This window comes from Streptopelia decaocto (assembly GCF_964273445.1).
Source record: "Streptopelia decaocto genome assembly, chromosome: 1".
In the NCBI taxonomy this organism is placed as follows: Eukaryota; Metazoa; Chordata; class Aves; order Columbiformes; family Columbidae; genus Streptopelia; species Streptopelia decaocto.
The window spans coordinates 79,960,566-79,979,752 of record NC_138663.1 but is presented as its reverse complement, the minus strand read 5'-3'; the positions used below and the strand labels follow the sequence as shown (position 1 = coordinate 79,979,752).

Sequence of the window (19,187 nt, the reverse complement as noted above, 5' to 3'; positions counted from 1 at the left end):
TAATACCCAGTTTTTCTTAAAATGCAACCTGCTAAATTCATGGATGAGAAGGTTGGAATATATATGATACACCATGTTAATTAACGTCTGAGAATCCCATGAAAATAAATTTTGCTCATTATACTCTAATTTGTTTTTAGGCCTAGATAGAAATGAGAAGCAGGATGCCATCATGAATGATAAAGAAAATTATTCTGAAGTTTGGGGTGAATATTTGTTATTATATATACCAAGACTAAGATCTGGATAACTAGTCAGTAATAATGAATGTGTGTGCTCTTAAAAAGGCTGTGCAGAAAGGCTGGTATGTCCAAAAATATCCAAGCACCAGCTCTCAGACTACCTATCCTGTAAGATTTGTGTGCTTCCTAAAAATCAAGGCACCAACTATCACAAGTCACTCTTGAAAATATTAGCCAATCTTTTCATCCATTTCTGTTTACACAAGCAGCCAACCAGTCTGTGCACGTTTTACCCAATACTGTAATTTGACAGTTCTGTAGAAAGACTGTGAGCTGCATCTGAAATTCTAAGTCGGTTGAGCAGGTGGAAAGGGGAAAGACATTACTTTTCAATAATCCCTGATATTTAACTCAGTTTTCTGAGAAGTAGGTCAAACACCAATCTGCCTGGTCAAGAGATATTGTTATGTGGAAAAAAAATACTTTTTCTGCCTGAAAACTTTATGTTAACAATATTGTGATTCACAATTAACGTTACTCAAGTAAATGACAGTTTGTCATTTTCTCCTGATTAACCTGTGCTTTTGATCCTCTTAATATAAGTCACTTCGCTTGTCCCATCTATAGACCACTAGGCACTAATTCTCTAAGGAGCTTGGGTTACCAAAGCTCTGAAATACCTGAAAAACTTTTTGTCATCTTGTGAAAGCAGAGCCAGCTTTAGGCACAGGCAAAGGTGGTCATGGCCTAGGGAGCAAGAGGATCTCAGCAACAAATACCCATGACCCTACCAACTTCTTCACCTGTGGCTAAAATTAATGTGACTATAGAGAAAATAAGGTGTATGGGGATCTTGAAGAGGAGAAAATTCCACCACCAGTCCTTAGCATGAATTTAAAAAATGCTAGCAGAAAGAGGAATCAGATTACCACAGTGTGATGAACTGGTTCAGTGAACTAATGCCAAAAATAAAATGCAAAATTGAAAAAGACACATGGGTTCAATGTACCCCACTGCTCCAGACGTAGCTGGGAACCACCTTATGGAGGCTGTGGGAAGGAAGGTTTCCTTAAGCCAGTTTGCCCTTGAAAGAAAACACAGAGAACCATAACCAGAGTTGTCCTACATTGCTGCAAAGACACTCTCTCAGGTGTCACCGGAAGAGCAAAGAGATATTTTAAATTATTTTTTGATAATATGACATAAGGATTGTTTAATGTTTTCTATCCTAACAGGGAGGACTGCGTAGAGCAAAAAAAAATATCAGGAGAGGGAGAAAACAACATACACTTCTTGTTCTATTTTGTTTTAAATGTAGTCCTTTAAAATAACTCACAGGGAAAATCTACAACAATGACAACAAAAGCCTCTGTTTAGGTTTAAAGTATGTAATTACCAGTCTGAATGTTAAAGCTATTTCAGAATCTTAATGAACTCGTGGAAAAAATAGTGGTATTCTGATATCAGCTGTTCTGTGTAGTGGTGATGCCTGAATTAATGCTACTTTAGAAGCCAAGGTCTGCTTTATGCAAATTAAAAAGCACTGTGTTTAGCTGCAAAGTTAACATGCCTCTTATAGTAATATTGCAAATTCCCTATGTTCTTTGCTATAATATGGCCCAGTTACAATTCTGTAACCTATATCATGTCTCAGTGATTTAAGAAGTGTTTAAACTATGCATTGAATTAAATACATTAAAAAGGAAAAGTTCACCACAGATGCAACCTAATTAATCAGCACTGAATTGATTTTGTACTAATATTTTGAAATGAGGTTTGTTTTCTTGTTTTCAATTTGAGTGTTAATTTGTGTCATTTATTAAATAATCTGTATGTATCTGTTTCTGGAGAATGTAATTAATAATTAAGATAATTAACTGAATCAATTCAGAGATACCCTTCCTTGTATTACATTAAGAAATACACATGCATCTTCTTCCCTTGGTTTAGTATGCCTAATTAGTGTATGATAAATTCACACAGTATTTTAAATGAAATCTCAATTTTGGGGGGACAAGCTAGGGTGGTATCTGCAGGTAGAATGTTGGTTTTGGTATGGTTGCATCTGTGAAGCTACAGACTTTAGCCAGAATATCTGAGATGATGAAAAATAAGCCAATGCAATGAATGGAGTTGATTTCAATTGATTGCAATATGCAATCAAACCCACTCACAGAACCCCATTAATTTAATTTAAAATGACAGGGAAATCATTTGCTCAGCTTTGAACAGGAGATGATGAAGGTGGTTAAGGGTATTGTCAGCCCTTGTAAGCTAGTTAGATATAATCCAAAACCAGATGGAAAAAACACAAAACAAAACCAGAAAAAGAAAAAAAAAAAAAAAAAAAAAAACAAAGAACACCAAAACCAGAAACAAAACCAACCAACCAACCAAAAAAAATCACAAAAAAACACCTGACAATTTGGTAGAGGTTTCCTACCTGGTTGCCTTATGGCCTGAAGCTAATGGGTTGTTGTTCTGTAACATCAGACTCTATCCAGAATAACTTCAGAGTGCTGTAGAAATAAGCAGGGAAATAGGAAAAAAAAAAAAAAATCACAAGTTAAATAGATCTTAACCAGCAATTGAATTCAAGAGGGCAAGTGTTTTCTAATGAGTACTGCATCTTACTCTTCAAAGACCAATGATTATCTTGCAGTGTTATTTCTCAAGTTGAGTTCACTTTGATGTTAAAACATGTTTGCAGTACTTATCTACATGTGTATCTCATTATTTTTTTATCTATTATGTCTTTTCTGATGAAGGATCTTAGAACTCTAGGAAATTACAAGTGTGTTCTGGCTCTCCTTGCACAGGGATGAGACGAGGGAAGATAGGGGGAGAAAATTTATCTTTTTTTTATCTTAGGCAGCTCCACAGGGACAGAGCTTTTAAGAACAGGCTAGAGGATTTAGCAACATATTATGCACAGCTAAATCATGAACTGGATGCAAGAGCCTTCTGCAAACACGTGCAAGTCCATGTGAGGTTAGTGTAAACAAAAAGTAAGTGCTAGGATGCTCTTTCCTGCATGTTGAAGCGAACACGTATTGTTCTACCCTGGAACTCCTCAGAACACATATAGAAATGTTCTATCTGTCTCTGTTGTCCAAAAGAAACTTATGGTATCCAGCTCATGAAGAATAACTACCTCAAGGTAAACCATGAGACAGGCTTTAGCAAAAGGACTCCTTTAAGCAGTAGAGCTCAGGGGCTGGATATGCTCTGTTTCTGCAAATAATGATGACTGGAGTGTATGTAGGTACATGTGCCTGTGAGGTATGTTTTAGAATTTGGGGGGGAGGGGGGGGGGGGTGGTTCTTGTATCCATAAAACCAAGGATCAAAAAAGAGAAACAGAACAGTTGCATAAATAGCACCTCTTCTCTTTATTTGTTCTTCAGGAAAATAAAGGAAAGTTTGGAGTGCTTTCCTGTTAAACTCAATAACTTGATCCACACACTTGTACAGATGTCAATGGCAGCCTCTGCAAAGCCTCCAGCTCCAGAGACTGACGCCCAGGAGTGGATGATGTTGCATGCAGAGAAGTCAATCACAAGAGCCACCATTTTGGGCTTCAACAAAAAGTCTGACCCTGTATGTATTATGTTATTTGCTTGCCCTCATTTGCCTTGATCTTTAATGACTCTTTTGTGAGCTTGTATACTCTCCCTCCTCCTTTACAGAAGATGTGCTTGTGCCACATTAAAAGGATCACAGGATGAACAGTGGTGCCATAAGCAATGAGCTACCAGAGAGAAAGAACGCCAGGCAGACAGCTATTAGCAGGGAGCCATTAAGGAGAACAGTTCATGCCCTATAGTGAAAAATAAATCAAGATCTAATTAAAGCATCCAGAAGGAAAGCATGGCACAAAATTAGGAAGCCTAATAGAAATCGGAGGCTGTTATATGATGCTTTAATGGTGCGTTATTAGTTTTCACACACTGCAGTGATCTTTCAGTGTTTCAGTTGTATGCTATCCAGGCAAGTTTCTCTTTCTGTGCAGCAAAGACTATAAATTACAGACTGAATTCTCTGGCACTTGGCACTACATTAAAGAAAGGTTTTTCTTTGTTAAAATCACCCTATATTTTCCCTTGTACAATTTATTTTAATGTGCCTCTCTGATAATTTCTCTTTTCTGCCTTTTCCTTTTTCCCAATACAGCTGTATCTAGTCCAGGTGGTGCAAACCTGCAATGTGGTCACTTTTGTGGAAAAATCATTTGACCAGTTCTCAAAACTTCATAGCGACCTCCAGAAGCAATTTCCATCACATGCCCTCCCAGAGTAAGGCAGCATATTAGCAAATGCTATTCTGCTGTTAAATGGTTCTCTCTGTGCACAGATAAAAATGTGAGAAAATGTACGGCAGACATATTTTTAGAAACACAAAGGCAATGCGACATATTCTATCAAGGCTTTCATTCAGACCCACAAGAAATGGAATCATAGACCATTGTGACAGTCTAACTTCTGTGTATTTCACTGTTCCTTTTTTTTAATGGGAAGAGAAGGGGGGAACAGCTTGGGCCTGACATAACTATTCCTGAAATCAAAGGGTAAGTGGTATTGACTTCATTAAAGGCATGATAAGGCCTTTAATAGTTTTTGTTTTCTTCATGATGTTGATCAAAACTATAGTAATATCCATATATTAAAGTGAGATGGGAATGTTCACACGGGGTCAGAACAGAAACAAGCCAATCTCTGACACTGGCAGACATGATCAACCTTTTTACAAAAAGATGCACATATTCCTCTGCTGAGAAATACACAATAATCTTACGTACTATCCTGGCCCCCCAAAACAATACTTTGTTCCTTGCTCTCATTCAGTTTCATATCTCTTGAAAAATATGCTAGAATTAGTTTCAATAATTCTGAATATTATTTTTTATCCATGTGCATGTCTATTCCTGCTTTTCATATTCTGAATCTTATTCACAGTTTCCTGGGACAATGAGTCCCACAGTTTATTTCTGTCTTATGTGAAACAGCTTTGCCTCACGTAGCGATTGTCCATGGCTTGGGTAATACAAGTGAAGTTATGTGTTCTACAAATATCATATACATTTTATGGCATACACCATTGAGAACAAAGTAGTCTTCTCTTAAACAAGTCATGCTGACTCATCTAATACAAACCCCTCTTCAAGCTCAGTCTAGAATAAATCATAAAGCTGGCCAAAAAGGCAAGCAATTTACTTGAATCAAGCTAAGATTCAAGTGATATGCTTGAAAAATAGAAAGGTCTTTGAGGTTTGACGAGGGATAAATAGCCACAAACAACATGGTTTTGACTTAAAACACAAAATTCCACAAATTTCAGATACAAATTTGATATTCTCCCATGTTTGTGAGAGGCATTCAGTTAAATGGTGTTAGGTTAATTAATTCCAGAGTATCTATCTCCTACCTTGAGGGCATTTTAATTGACTCCAATTTTACTCATTATGACTGGCTCATATGAACTGGTTTGCAGCAGTTGGTAAGAATCTGAATTTCACTGAATTCTGAAGCAGCTTGCGTCATGGTTTTGATTTGGAGATGTTTGCACACTAACTATTAGGTCATAAAATAAAATATTTAACAAGTACCTATTTCTGATTTTTTCCTGTGGTGAGCAGAGGCCTTTGAAGGAAAATATATTTCTGTTTAGAAATGCGTAGACCTCAGAAACCCTGTAGTGAATTTCAAAAATAGTACTAGCCATTTTTCAGATAAATCTGGCTTTAATAAAATCCCTCACAACATTTTCACTGCAAAAGAGAGTTCCAGAACTCACAGAGAGCTAATCTGCATATACTGAGGCTGTGTCTAAGAGCTCCAGAGCTTTCTTGTCATAATGCAGTCCCAGCAGTAACCTGTCACTGTATGATCTTTCCCCAAGACTGTGTTGAAGTAATTCATTTTATGATGTTTCTTTATATGTATATTCTTTAATGTTAAAGTTTTGGTTTATTTTCTAACAGAACATCAGTTTGAGGCTTTTCATGTATTCCAGCTTTTATTCTAATAATAAAAACTAATTATTTCTTTATAGGAAGTTATCACTGAAACTGCCGTACCCTATCAGACCATTAGTCTGTCTGTGTGTTACAAAGCTCCGGCTCTGGCCAATAGCAGATGCTTCAAAGGAAAGAAAAAGCCTGGTTCCATAATGTAACCACAAAATCAGTTTGAAATGTATGATTTAAAAGTAAAATGTCTAATACTACTAGAGTAATTGGAACTGCTAACAGAAAGGATTTGGTTACTGCTTTGTATTGATTCATGAAATTATATATATTCATGTCTCATTAGAAGAAAATAATGCAATATGAGTCTGCTTCATACAAGTGCTAAATACTGGCAAAACCTCAGAGTTCAGAGTATCTGAAATTTGCTATTGGCATGTAAACATTCAGCCCATATTTTTAAGTCAAAGCACAGCTGCCACAAGCAAGCCATTGCACTCCAGCATCTTCCCCTCTTGTTTGGTTTCAGACAGAGTATTAATTCTGTTTAATTATTGTTTTTTGAAAGGCAAAAAATCATTTAATCCAAACAAACATTTAATTCATATACAGAATGTTCTTCAAGCTAGTGAGTAGGGAATGGAATCTGCAATGCAGGATGTCTGCGTGTGGTGCAAGTTTCTATTTTTCTGATCTACTTAAGGTAAATGCAAAGTTCAAAATTATCTTGGGAAGTTACCTGTTCAAACACAAGTGTGTTCACAAGTGCAAGGTCAGTTGCAGCCGGAGGCGCAATTCAGCGAAAGCATGAAGGCCTTTTAAAAAAGTGTCAGTACTGCCACAGGGTTCACACTGTCCTTCACTGCAGCAGAGTTATTGGTGCTATCAATTGGCAGTTTCTCTGTCCTCGCTTTGGCTGCTGTGCTTAGGATGCATCTTCCAAGGGCCTACATTTTACAGCCAGAATCCTTTCTTTGTTTTATACAGCCTCATTAATTTTAAGCTGCTTCCAAACAAATCCTCCCTACTGTCTCTTGAAAGAAGTCCTTTTTGTGCTCCAGAGGAACCCGAAACGTTCACAGGGCAACTATGTGTGCCAAATGACCTGAGCTCTATTTTTATCTGTGCAGCTCCTATATATCATGATCCTGGGTCATATCACCTCCCCTGTCTCATTATGTGTCCTGCCACTGTAATTTTGTGAGGCAAGAATTACCTCTTTTTATTCATTTGTGCAGCCCATAACTGAGCACTGATCTTTCAGTGCTATAGGCAAAAATAATCAAAAGGTCATATATACATAGTTGCTATCATCCTGGCCCCTTGCTGGTCTAATTGCAGACTAAGTTATACCAGTGCTGAGTTCTTCCTCAGAATTATTACATAAGACCAGCAAAGATCTGTATGCTTCTAAAAAGTATCAAAATATCTTGTTAATCAGTATTCTCTTCATAGAAGGCCTTCTGTTACAAAACAAGCTTAAAAAAGCCCAACCCAATAGGTCTAATTACAGTTCATAAAATCTAATTACACTGAATCTCTTGGTAACAGAAACTGTGGGTTAATCATCTTCATTCATTTTATTTTCACTAGGTGAGGCTGCTATTTACCATTTTTATAGCTGGGTGGCTTGCGAAGCTGGCCAGTGTTCCCTCCAGTACTGTGTTGCTATTTGGCTGGCCTTTGAAAAGCTGATGAGATCTTAGCACTGAACTCTGGAACTGGGTGAAACCTGTGCAAAGTAGGACCTGACCACCTGCCTTTCAAAGGCTGGCCAAGTGTCTCTTTGCAGTGTATTTCACTGCTAAGTGTCTCTTTAGCCATTTGTCTGAAGCCTTCAGATATCTCTTGAGATCTAGTGGATAAACAAGGTTGTACGAAAAAAAAAGAGATTTGTAAACAAGACACAGTTAACTCTTTGCAGTGACTTTGTAACATGAAATACAACCAGATCAAAACTTCTGCCATTCTATATCACCCAGTTTGGGGGACATAAAGCATAATGTTAGTTATGAATCCCAATATTAGCAATCCATATCGCAAAACCCATGACATGCAATTTAGCACAGATAGCTTTTCTAATGCCCCTTCAACTTGAGAGAGAAATAGTCCTTGTCAGGGCAAGGTTAATATAAATTAATTATGTGTATTGTTAAAAATCCAACCATTTGACTGATCTAATGTGTGTTGTCTCTAAAATGCAAAGATGATTCAAGTAAAAAAAATGTGGGATTTTGACATTTTCAATCACCAGACCGTTTGAAAATTGACATAAGGCCATTCTATGCATGTGTTGTTTATTTACTAAACTGAAATGAAATTAATCTTAATAAAAATTCAGCAAGAACATTACTATTGTTATTGCTTTTGTTGGGATTGATTTTGTTATTGTGATGATCATCTGTTTTCATGTATTACTTTTATTATGCTCTTCCCTGAAATTACATATAGGATCAGGGACCTGCTCTGAAAAACTTAATCTACACTCTAAATAGCTGAGGTGAAAAGGCAAGCAATGATATATTCTTAAAACGTTACATTGTTGCTGTCAGACTTGGGTATTCTGTGTTTCATGGTAAGGGTTCCTACAGCATGAGCCCAGGGTTGAGATCACAGATCTATTGTGCTATGCACAGTGCAAAAAATGGAGAGGGTGTCATTTTCCTGGGATCAGAAAGGGACACTTATTTTTAGAGCTATTTAGATATCATAATACAATGCAAATAAGTGTTTTGTAGGTTTGGAGTTTTTTGTTTGATTGGGTTTTGCTGTTCATTTGTTCATGGGTTTTGTTTGTGTCTTTTGGTTTTCGTTTGTTGGGGGTTTTTTTGTTTGTTTTGGTTTGGTTTTGTTGTTGTTTTGTTTTCTTGTTTTTTTAATTAATGACTTAGAAAAATAGGTACAGTATGAAACAGCACATCAGCAAATTATTAGAAGAACCAGAGTCAGGAAGTAAACAGTTCACTGGACACTGCACCCATCCCTTCCCCTACCTGCAAAAATTCTTTGAAAATGTTAACTTTCTTCTGTTAAGTAGAGCTAGAAATATTTGCAGCAAATACGAGAGTTATACTTATGAATATTCTTCTTTTGCAGGTTTCCCCACTCATGGCATTTACCTTTTACAGATCTCGAACATAAAAGAGTCAAGGATTTGAATCTCTATCTGAAGCAGCTATTAAGTGGACCCAGGAAACTGGCTAATGTGAGCACTTCCAGTATTTATTTTATTTTAATAGGACTTTTAGTAGCATTTTAACAAAAGATTCAGGAAGCTTTGCATGTCCTCATTTGAAAAAAAATAAATTACATAAATGACATGACTTCTTATGCAGCCGTTTTGAGGTGGAGCCATTGTAGCATTTATCAGATCTTAAGAGAAAGACAAGAATAACTGAAAAATAGTTTATTAGACCTGGCAGGGCATTTTTTTTTTTAAATTGTCTTCCTTTGCTGCCATCCAAAAGTAGTGATTCACTGAATTTTTGACAGTAAGAAGTAGGTTCTGAGGAATGTAATGTCTAGCAAAGGAGTAAGTTTTGAAATATTGAAAAGTCTGATTTTGACAGTTTTTAAATAAAAAGTTACATTATTTCAGCCCAGAAATACTCTTCATTTCAAAATTTAAGTTAACGTGAATTAGAAATTGTTTTTCAAACATAAGACCAAAACCAGAATGTTTCAATGTGATCAAATGGTACACTGTGTCCATTAAAACTGGTGTTTTCTCATTTTTTAATTCATTATCGTTTTCTGAGATTTGATGTTTTCCTCTTGTTTAAAAATAGGAAGTTACAATGGTAACAATTGGTGACTCTTCATTGCCTGGCTTAGTATAAAGCCTTATGCACCTCAGCAACATTAAAGCCAGAGCCAAGAGTAACCAGCAGGCACCCTGCACCCCGGGAGGGGATGTTAAATCATTGCGCTGCATCACTTTGGAAGCTGAATGGTCAATCACTGATAGTGACACCAGGGTCTGAGAGAAAGAAGCATCTTCCAGAGACCAGCAGTTGTCAGGAAAGCTGCCAGGAGGTGCTTTGCGTTAGACCCTAAACTTATGTAGAGCCTAGTAAATGCAAGGGAGCCAGGGCACGAGCTCGTGCGTTGGCACTGCTGTTTTGCTGTTATCATGTTCTCTGGCAGGGCTTGGGCCTCTACCAGGTGAGCCATGTCATGTCCCCTGGCCTCAGAGCTATAGTACACACTCAGGCTGATTTGGTCTAAAAGCATAGACAGTCTAGGATGCCAAAAGAGGATATGACAGATTTATTTTTTTTTTTCTTCAAATTTCTATCGTCTTGCAGAAGGAGAAAAATGTTTGTTGCCTAACTATGTAACTTTCCCATCTGTGATTGTGTAATAGAGATTGAAGTGGAAATTGTCCATATATAAAACAAACAGGCATTTTCTTATTAATAGAAGTCTAAATTCTGTGTCCTGAGTTGAAATAGAGAAGATTTACAAAGAGGGTATATAATATCTGTGTCATGGAGTTACACTTAATTTGGCATGGACAGCTGACTTGGGTGTATGGGATTGCTCCCTTGACTGACCTTGCCAAATAAACTGCACAGGCTGGGGTTAATTGTGCAATTTCTGTCACTAATGTTAGGGTCATGTGTTTATTTTACATTAGCACCTTTTGATCACAGCTGAGGAAAAACTGATATAAACCAGTGACCTAGAAATGAAGAGCTCTGTATCTTCTGATGTAAGGTACATGGATTTTCAATTTCGGCCAAGCACTCCTATGTAGAAGCCTAATCTATGGCTGAAAAATTAGGCTGCTTAAAGCCCTGGGATAGTAATAAGAACATTTCCCGGTCACACACAGCAGCTCTCCTCTTCCTCCTGCTCCATGGTCTGTGAATGGGCTGATAATCAGCCAGAGCACGCAGCCTTGCCATGGGCTTTCTCATGACTTTCCCCCTCCCTTTATGGTCCTGCAGCACACACCCATGGAGCTGGGTAAGTTCTCCCAGCACATTGCTGCTGGGATACAGGGGCACAACCACAAGTTGGGAATCCAGAGGGAACTGTGGACAGATCTTCTTAGGAAATGCGCTGGTGTGACTCTGAATGAGGCCAGAGGGGCTCTACAGACATGCTGGACTATCAAGCTGCTGAAAACTGTTCCAGCCTGGTACACCCTGTAGTGCTGAGCCATGAGGAGAAAAAAACAATTTTGTGCTGGGCTGCACAGCTACTGGTGTGCCGGACTCAGAGGGCACAATAATAAATGGAGTAAAGAACAGATTGTTTCCATCAGTAAAGTGCTATTGCATGCTGGAAAACGTCTTGCTTACCACCATGCAGCTAACCTGCAATTCTAGATGATAACCTTTAAGGTTATTGATACTCTATAAACATTGAATCATTATTTTTACTTCAATATGCTTCTCCTGCTGGGAGATGTGAGAAATTTAGAAAATACTGATGTGTTCTGACCCACTTAGAACAAGGAGCCTAGTCAGGTGGTAATTTCCTTTGTATTCCCAGCTGAAGTCTTCTTTTTTACTTTTCTCTTTGGTATGGCTTTTTTGAAAATGTCATGGTGTCTTCTTGGTTTTGCTTTGAGCAGAAAGCCAAGCTAGGAGGCTTTCTTGATCAAAATAAATACAATTATTTTTTCTCTCTTTGTGCCTTGGACAACTTTGCAGTCAAATTTCTCCTTTTTCTTAAATTGCTAGGGAGCCTGACCAAAACCATTTAGTGAGTTGTCTTTTCTCAAGCATTACCGAACTGTCATTCCTATAAAATAGTAAAACTATGTAAGAATAAATAATTAATTCAGAAACTTGTGAAGAAATCTTGTAAGAGCAAGTGCCTGTACAATAGGATTGCCTTTACTTTCTTGACAGTCATTTCTTTCTGCTGAATTGTACCTGTATGGTATCATAGCTGTATTGTAACTGTATGGTACACCGGAGCATTGTTTGAGATGGAGAGAAAACCATTTATTTATTTTTTTATAATATACCCTTGCTGTCACTGTAAACACGTTACCCTGATTGACTAGACACCATTTTCAGCTCTGAAAAGTTTAGTCCAGTCCACACAGGACTGACTACATGCTTGGTTCTATGAAATAAGGAATTAAAAATCCTAGAAATAAAGAAAGAATTGGATTATATCCAAATTCCTTCCTCAGTCATGCCTTAAGTGCATGATTTTTAGTCCAGACAAAGTTCTGATTATGAAAATTGTGTTATAATTAAGAGCAGGTCAGAATGTCACTGACCTTTTCTGCTAAATTGTTTGAATGAAGGAGGAGAGGTGGAAAGTAGCCGCCTTCTCATTTGCACTTTAGCTCAAATGGAATTAAATGTTTCTTCAAACCCTTATTTAAGGAATAGAAACTTCAAGCCACCTCTATCTCTGCATTTTAGTATCATATCAAAGAAATGCGGAAACATGAGCTGATGGAGGTATTTGCTGTTGCGGCCATTGAAATGCTTAAATGTGCTCATGCCCATCCTTATTCACAGCGTTTTTTTAAGTCTGTGGTATACTTCAAGCACCCGTCTCATTCATTGACTTCCTCTTAGACATTCATTAAAGAGTTCCTAGGAGTGCTTTTTCTAAATTCAGGTTAGCACTCAGTTATAAATAACTACACCACCAGACTATATGCATTAACAACAAGCTATATTCATTACATCAATCACTAAAAAGCAGAAGTTGATGCACCTTCCTTGTCATATTGAATCCTTTAGAACAGGATCAAAATCAGGTTTTGGCACCTTTTTTATTTTCATTCTACTGTCGCCCCCCACCCCCAAACCAGTAGCAATATATGTGATTGCCCTGCAAGAATATTTAGTTTTGTGCCAGTTGCACCGTTGCCGACTGGCTGATCAGCTGCATGTGTTGAAATGCCTGGATCTTTTAGATCAGCAAGGCAACGCACTCAACAATGTTTGGACTCCTGGAGTTTTGCTTCATTAAGTGGCAAAACAACCAGTAATAGGTCGAGCATCAAGAAACAATAAATTGAAGGTTGGTAATATGGAGGAGGACAAAAATGTGCATTATCAACATATAAATCAAATCTGTGAGAAAAAGCAGCAGCTGTTCACCACTTCTACATTTTTCTCTATTTCCCTGTTAACTCCAGCTGAGTGATGGGCTGAATGGAGATTGCAGCCCAAATCTCATAACATATCATATAAATTAGAGCTGCACTAGTGGCTTGTCATTTTAATGCTGTATTGTAAGAGGGCTGTACGCTCCCAGGGGACACAAAAGCAATGTAAGGCTCCATTAATTTAGTTTGCTCTTGGCCCTGGTGTCAAACAGCAGCATTCACAAAGCTGAATGTCTTCATGCTTATCTTGAAAAGACAACTTGTACCTGTCTTGGGCGTTGCAAATGAAAAGTCTAAAATTGAGTCTAAACCAATGTTTTATATAGCAACCTGTATTTGGTACTATCACCCAGCTAGTAAGTTTCTATAGATAATCTTCCCATCCCTTATCATTTAAAAGAAGTGACATTTAATTTGTGGATATTGTTATTGATAACCCTAGACACTACTGATCTTGCAAAACTACATTGCCTTGAATAAACATTTGTTATTTGTCCCACATCTTTCATGTAGATTAGTTTTGTGTGCAAGTTTGGTGGGCTTGGATGTTTGAGGGAGTGTCTCTGTGATGCTGGGGGTGTTAGTGAACATTATAGTAAGTGCAAGTGCACAGTAGAAAGAAATGGGGTATACTGGGTACCTCTATAAAAATTTTCTCTTTAAGTGTCCAAATTATCTGAAGACTTTGGGTCCAAATATAAACTTAGTGCAACCAGGTAAGCAAACAGTGACAGTGTATCAGGTATGGATAGGTTCTGTGAGCAGTTTTATGGTGAATTATAGGATGTGTAAAAGGGCTTTAAAGAGGATGTAAATGGAAATGATTGTAAATTCTGTTCACTTGTTTTCAAGCATATAGTGAAAACCAGGCCCACAGCATTGTTCTAGAGTGACTAATGTTTTACACTATAAAAGTAAACAAGTTTGATAAGAGCTTCCCATATTTCATTTGTATTTTGTCCACTGGTGCTACTTGGGCTTTGCAGAGATGAGAAAATAGGTCCGGCAGTGCCTGTATAGAGCTACATAATGTGGTGGTACAAAGTGCACCCAAGGTATATGGGTCCCTTAAACTTCCACCCACTCCTATACTCCCACAGCAAGACATCCAGCAGAGCCAAAATGGGCAGGGTTCAAAGTCCCCTCTTTTCCACTGTTCTTTCCTGAAGCTATAATAGCTGCAGCAAGGTCAGCTTTTTCTGGTTTCTTTCTTTCCTGCTGATTCTCCATCCTGTTAAAGTATAACAGGTGCATGGGTGTTCTCTGACCCCAAATCTGCTCTTAACACAGCTGAAAAGAAAGCTGAAAGCAGAGGAGAGGCTGCTTTTCTTTTGAACAAAATTAAATCTGGCTTGAAATCTGGCTGTGTTTCACTAACAGCAGAGTGCTTGTCTAGTTAGGCTCTGATAGAGAGCAGTAGACAAATTCTACCATGCTACAGTTTTTCAGGGCTGTGCCAGCTCCCCTAACGTCACTTAAATAGGGTATTTATGTTGTAGTCTCATGTGAGTGAAGGTGGAATTTGTCCCTTTTCAATTCAATGGCTGAATAAAGGTCATGCATGAGTTCTAGCCGGCATAGCACTGATGCACCCATACATACCTGGCTGCTCCCCAATAGACTAATGTTGAGTGACCTGGAAAAAAATCAGCGCTACCTGCTAAAGATTGCTGTCTTATTAGGTAAGAATGGCTAGACAAGTGATAGGAGGCTTTTCGAAAAATCCCCAAATGGGCAATATTTTAGGGAATCTCCACTTACTGATTTAAAGGCAATAATTCAAGGGAAAAAAAGGTAGGTGAGTGCCTATGGTCATCCTCAGTGCCTGCCTATCTACCAAAACTCTCATGGGGTCTCTAAGGTTCCCACCTGTGGTTATATCTTTGTAAAAACAATTGTTTGTTTGGAAGTGGACTCTATCCACCTAAATACAGTGTGGTTTTGATCATACATATGTTAAAGGCCCTGAAGTGCCTGTTTCTGGCACTGTAGTTAGATGCATGTTTAACTCTAAGCCTACACTTCAGTCCCATTGACAGGAGTCCAATTGATTTAGTAAAAATCTGAAAGTTCAAGTTGTGCTTTGGTGGTCTGCAGGCAAAGGGTAAACTTCAGAAGATCCTTACACACTTTGCTGGTGAAAATCTAAACGATGGAGTTCTGCAACATGCAGATTAACACAGGTCAGGGAGAAATTGCTGTCTTGTGGATAACAGTGTGCAATATGCCTTTTTCTGCAAACATGTGGGAGATCATCTCCATTGCTTTTGAAGCACTTTGCCTTGGATGGACTGCTACATCTGCCCCTGCAACCTGACCTGTTATGTTTTTCCTTTCCGTTTGCTAACAGCCTTGCTGCTTCCCCATATACTTCAATACCTGTTGAGTACAATGGACACAGACAGGGAGAGCTTTGAAATCAGTGCTGTGGCATCAGCAATATACAAGCCTGTTGTGTTCATTCCTGATGTGAGATCTGCACAAATTCCACTTTTGTTCTTAAGCCAAGTGTTGTTTTCTCAGAGTCTTGTCTCCTTTAGAAATTAGAATTTGGAACTATCACCTGAAACCTTTGCACCTCCTGTTTACAAACCTCACTGTTCATATATTTCCATTTATTGCTGAACGATTAAGCAGAGAGGAAGCAGAACACCAGGCTGCTCAGTGCAGAATTTTTTATTTCTCTTTCAAGTCAGTGTATCCTTACTTCCCCCTCCTGCCCACTTCTCTCAAGATCTTTGAACTCAAAGGGCTACTTAAGTTTCTCTGCTTATATTCATGCTGTCAAATAAAGGCTGAGGGGCCAAAAATACTTGCTTTTAACCCCTGAGATTTCCTAGACTTGGAACTTGTGCTGATAGAGTACATGGAGGTCCCATAGCAAATAACTTGGCTGTTTAAAGCTACTGGAAGCCGAAGCAAGTGTATTGGCTTTCCCCTGTAAGCTGTCCTTATGAGATGAGAGAATAATTAGTCATGCTCAGAACAGACAGGTATATTGGCAGTCGACTGCTAATGGCTTAAGGATCGTCATTGAATTCCAGGAAAATAATTCTGTTTTTTTATCCTTTTTTTTTCCCCCCTTATTTTTCTTTTAAAGAAAATATCAGTGTGGGAGGAAAAATTACAAACAGTAGAATGAAAAATAAAAGGCAACTGCTAAAATAAATCCAGGTTGCTTAGTATTGTCTCTGTGCTGAACATACACATCTCGTTCCTCTGTCTGCTGTAACCACACGTTAACTCCTCACTAGCTGCACTGAAGTCTTACTTTTCCTTTTTCCTTGCACAAAGCGTGCCACATCTTGTCAAATGCTACTTGAAGTGCATCTTGCTGATAAGAGACACCTTATTTTCCATGGCCTGGAAAAAAACAATAGTGACATTTTAATACTAGAATCTGAAAAGCCTCTTGTTCTACCCATTCATTACAGTGTCAGCCCAAGTAAGATCAGTATGAATGTAACAATTCTAACCATCCTAAAGAATGGACATTCCCAAATACAGTTTTATGAAAAAGCTAATAAAATGCAATTACTGTCCACCTATGATTCAGAATCATAAGAGTCCATTTCAGAATTCACCTTTTATTGCCTTGCACAATACTCAAATCTGGGGATTTGATTTATTGTTTTAATTCTATACAGTTGAATGTAACTACTTGTTATATATGTTCAGTAGAGCAGTACAGGTCAGTACATACAAATAAAAGTTATAGTGTAGTATGTAAGGTGGATCACTCTTTTAAACAGGATGGCAAAATATGATCATCCCTTTCACTCCCTGTTGGTTTCGGGTAGGAGTTTACTCTGTATGGAGCTTTTCTGTGTGGATGTCCATTAAGCCGCCATGTGAGGGAGGTGTGCACAGTATCTCTGCCTTGGGGAGGCACACATTAGGTCAGATGCTTGGGGTCGGTCCTGTGCCAAGGGCAAATTTCACGCTGACTACACAATACACAGTAAAGACGTTCTCCTGCATTTGCTTCACAGATGGGCTGCTCTGTAAAAGTAGTTGCAACTGCTAATACATATCTCAAGACACTGGGGGTCAAGCAAGGATGCAAATCTAGGGCCCACATCATTGCTGTTTGGGAGTGTGTTCACAGAAGGGGGCCAGGTAGTCACCAATGCAGCATCCCTGGGCCAGTGGTAAGGGGCACCATTGTCTTCCCAGTGCCGGTATGGAAATCATTCCCTGGGGTCCTTGCCCATGATCAGAAGGGAACAGATCCCCTTCATCACTAACCCAAGTATACACGTTAGAAGCCTACCAGCAATCTGCTCAGAGGGGAATAATTTAAGAAACAGAGCACAACATATGATATTCCCTAAAGTATTTTTGTTTTATTTCAGAATGAGCTTGTACTCAGTTTCTTCCTGAATTGGTCCAAAAAGACCTTGGCGGAAGATTCATCACCTGTGACTTTAGGTACGTGGATTACCAGTCTTATTTGTTTTCTAAGAAGAACTTCTTTAATAATATTAAATATAATAATGCAAAGGTGACTCTAAAGTGTTTAGGTGGCTGATTTTTTAAAAAATATAATATAAAGATACTAAAAGATAATTCCTGATTTCTTGAGGTCTCTGAAAATGTGTTAGTAGCTTGCTTTGGCATATTCTCCTCAGCCTTGCTTCATTTCTTCTTGAATAAACATACCTATATGCAGAGTAAAAGCCTATTTACACAAACTGTGGTGGGTTTCTTGTTCTACAAAACAAGATCTTCAGAGAAGAATCTGCAAGAAAGGATCTAAGTAATGACAAAGCACAATGTGTGCTTGGACAAGCAAAGAAAATTAGGGATGACTTCTAAAGTCATTTCCACAGTGAGTGGAGCAGGTAAATAACAGAACATTATGTTAATGCCTAGGCATACATTATTAATGATAGTGGTAATTCACTTCTTACTAAATGAGATTCTGCATTGTTCCTTTAGCCTATCTGAATACTTAACCCATTTCCCGCTTCTCTTCCAGCACCTAATTTAATCTAATCTCTGGTATTACAGCATTAAGAGCCAAAGCATAAACCGTAAAATGTAAACTGTGAATGTTTATTGTCTTCCACTGCACTAGTTCTGCACTGAGAATAATCTTCTGTAGGCAGTTTTTAGGCAAAATAAAATCTCTTAGAGAAGCCTGCAGCTGCACTGTGCACCACAATAATTTAGCTGGTTGGTACATGCTCCAAGTGATAGGATAGTTTCCAAGATCACTAGTTATCTGCATTTCAACAAGGAGTGCAAGTATCTCTGCATATTTAGTTTGCATGTCCATTAAGTTAATTTAATCTCTCTGCAGACAGGGGCTTCATTATCTCTTTTGCTGGGACCATTTTTTTAAATCCATCAGAACAAAATAAATCCCATTCCGGCTTCTCAGCCTTTGGAAGATTCCCCCTGTGTAGAGTTTATTTGATTAGGGCATGCCATTATCATATTAAATCCATTATGTCTATTGGAAATTACTAACGGTTGCTCTAACTTTTGCAAAGGAATGAGGAGATAATGCAAAGATATTCTAGGTGTTAGAAATATACAAGGCCATATCTTGTCACAGAAAATCCAAACCAGAGTTCAAATGTAACATGTAGTCTGGCTCTGTGGGCTACCAGTCTCTGTAGACTCTTCAACCAAAGATGCAGACATCTAAGAGTGAGCTGAGGCGTAAAGGAGTTAAAGTCTCAGGTCTTCAGAAGGATTTTGACATTTCACTAATATTTAGATACCTAATTATTACAGAGATTCTTGATGTAAAGGTCTTATGCAAAAGCATGAACTGAGTCTGTAATAAAGTTGAGAAATAAATTATAGCCTCACAGTTCCTGCAGTGGTGTCCTAAGCCAATATAGTCTGAAGGGTAAGCCCTTTATTTTTGTTGTCAATGACATCAAAATCAGAGAAGAGGATAAAGAAACAGAATTAAGGATGTGTTTAGTGAGTGTTTG

General features: G+C 38.1%; 1 protein-coding gene across 3 annotated transcripts in view; it reads left to right on the top strand.

Moving 5' to 3' along the window:
- PIK3C2G (phosphatidylinositol-4-phosphate 3-kinase catalytic subunit type 2 gamma) overlaps nucleotides 1–19,187 on the top strand; it is a 255,904-nt gene that overhangs the window by 207,945 nt on the left and 28,772 nt on the right. For 2 of the 3 annotated variants that reach the window (XM_082061159.1, XM_082061158.1), the window contains exons 28-31: nucleotides 3,589–3,781; nucleotides 4,355–4,476; nucleotides 9,243–9,351; nucleotides 17,592–17,667. In XM_082061159.1, coding sequence (XP_081917285.1) covers nucleotides 3,589–3,781; nucleotides 4,355–4,476; nucleotides 9,243–9,351; nucleotides 17,592–17,667 — 500 coding nt within the window. Of the gene's footprint in view, nucleotides 1–3,588; nucleotides 3,782–4,354; nucleotides 4,477–9,242; nucleotides 9,352–17,591; nucleotides 17,668–19,187 lie in introns of those variants that run through there. The other variant, XR_014184867.1, reaches the window with a different exon arrangement.